General features: G+C 42.1%; 1 gene segment (V, D, J or C); it reads left to right on the forward strand.

Annotated features, from left to right (window-relative positions):
* Positions 1-351: 351 nt before the first annotated feature.
* Positions 352-827, forward strand: LOC127216987 (Ig heavy chain V region 3-like). The segment is given in 2 exon segments: positions 352-411; positions 496-827. Coding segments are annotated over 2 exon segments (378 nt in total).
* Positions 828-1,246: the final 419 nt, after the last annotated feature.

Consider the following 1,246-nt stretch of genomic DNA (forward strand, 5'->3'; position numbering starts at 1 on the left):
TATGGTTGATCCTAAGGTGGTTCACATGCTCCTTGAACCATTAAATGGTGGTTCTGCATTAAGGACTTGTATGTGAGGAACTGATTCTTAGAGGCATGGAAGAGATCCATGTGCACAAGTGCCAGATGGAGGAGGAAATTCATTTTATCAAACATATTTGGAATCTATACCTTGCTGCATAACACAGGCATCCTCTTCCTAATATGTCTCAAAGAGGATTAGGTCTTGATCTAAAAGCTACCCTCTCTAATGAATATGTAAATTAGAGTTTCTGGTTGTAAATAAAGGATGGCCATGCCCTACATGCCCTACAGCTCACATTATTGCCCTTTTGCCCCTAGTTCTTGAGCACCCAGGTTTTCAACATGGACTGGAGCTGGATCATGCTCTACCTGGTGTCTGTGGCTACACGTAAGTGGATTTTCAGTCTTAGGCCTGAGGGGGGGTGAGGGAGGGTGAAGTGGCAGTAGCATATACTCTGTTTCTCCTCCACAGGAGTCCATTCTCAGGCTCATCTACAACAGTCTGGGGCTGAACTGAAGGCTCCTGGAGCTTCAGTAAAGGTGACCTGCAAGGATTTTGACTCATACGTCTTCCCCATTGCCTATATGAGTTGGGTGAGGCAGAAGCCTGGACATGGGCTTGAGTGGATTGGAAACATACTCCCAAGCATTGGTAGAACTAACTATGGACAAACGTTTGAGGACAGAGTCACACTGACTTCAGACACAGGATCCAACACAGCCTACATGGAACTGAGAAGCCTGATGTTTGAGGACAGTGCCACCTATTACTGTGCAAGGCACAGTGACACAGCACACATCTAGAGTGTGTCAAAAACTCTGAAGAAAGAGGAAGCTGCTTTGGGGCTAAGATGACAGAGAAGAGTAACCTGAAGACTTGCTCAAAATTTTGTTTAAGTGTTGATGAAAGGAAAAATAGTAATAATGATGCATTCTCCTTGCACAAGAAATGTCCCTAGTCATCCCAAAGGCAAGAATCAGAGAATAGGAAATTTTAATTAGTAAAGTTGATCCATATATTTTTATGCTGCTGTCAATATGAGCATGTGTGTCTATAATTATGTCAATGACTTAGAACAAAAGTGTTTGATCACTTAACAAATCAAACTCTAATACTCAGGAGATCACCATAATTCATGTTGAATTACTACTAACAAGATGAATTCATCATCCCAGATTGCATCAATGAGATCTGAGTAGTAGGTTCACAGGTTAACTATTGA

This window comes from Phodopus roborovskii, unplaced genomic scaffold (assembly GCF_943737965.1).
Source record: "Phodopus roborovskii unplaced genomic scaffold, PHOROB, whole genome shotgun sequence".
In the NCBI taxonomy this organism is placed as follows: Eukaryota; Metazoa; Chordata; class Mammalia; order Rodentia; family Cricetidae; genus Phodopus; species Phodopus roborovskii.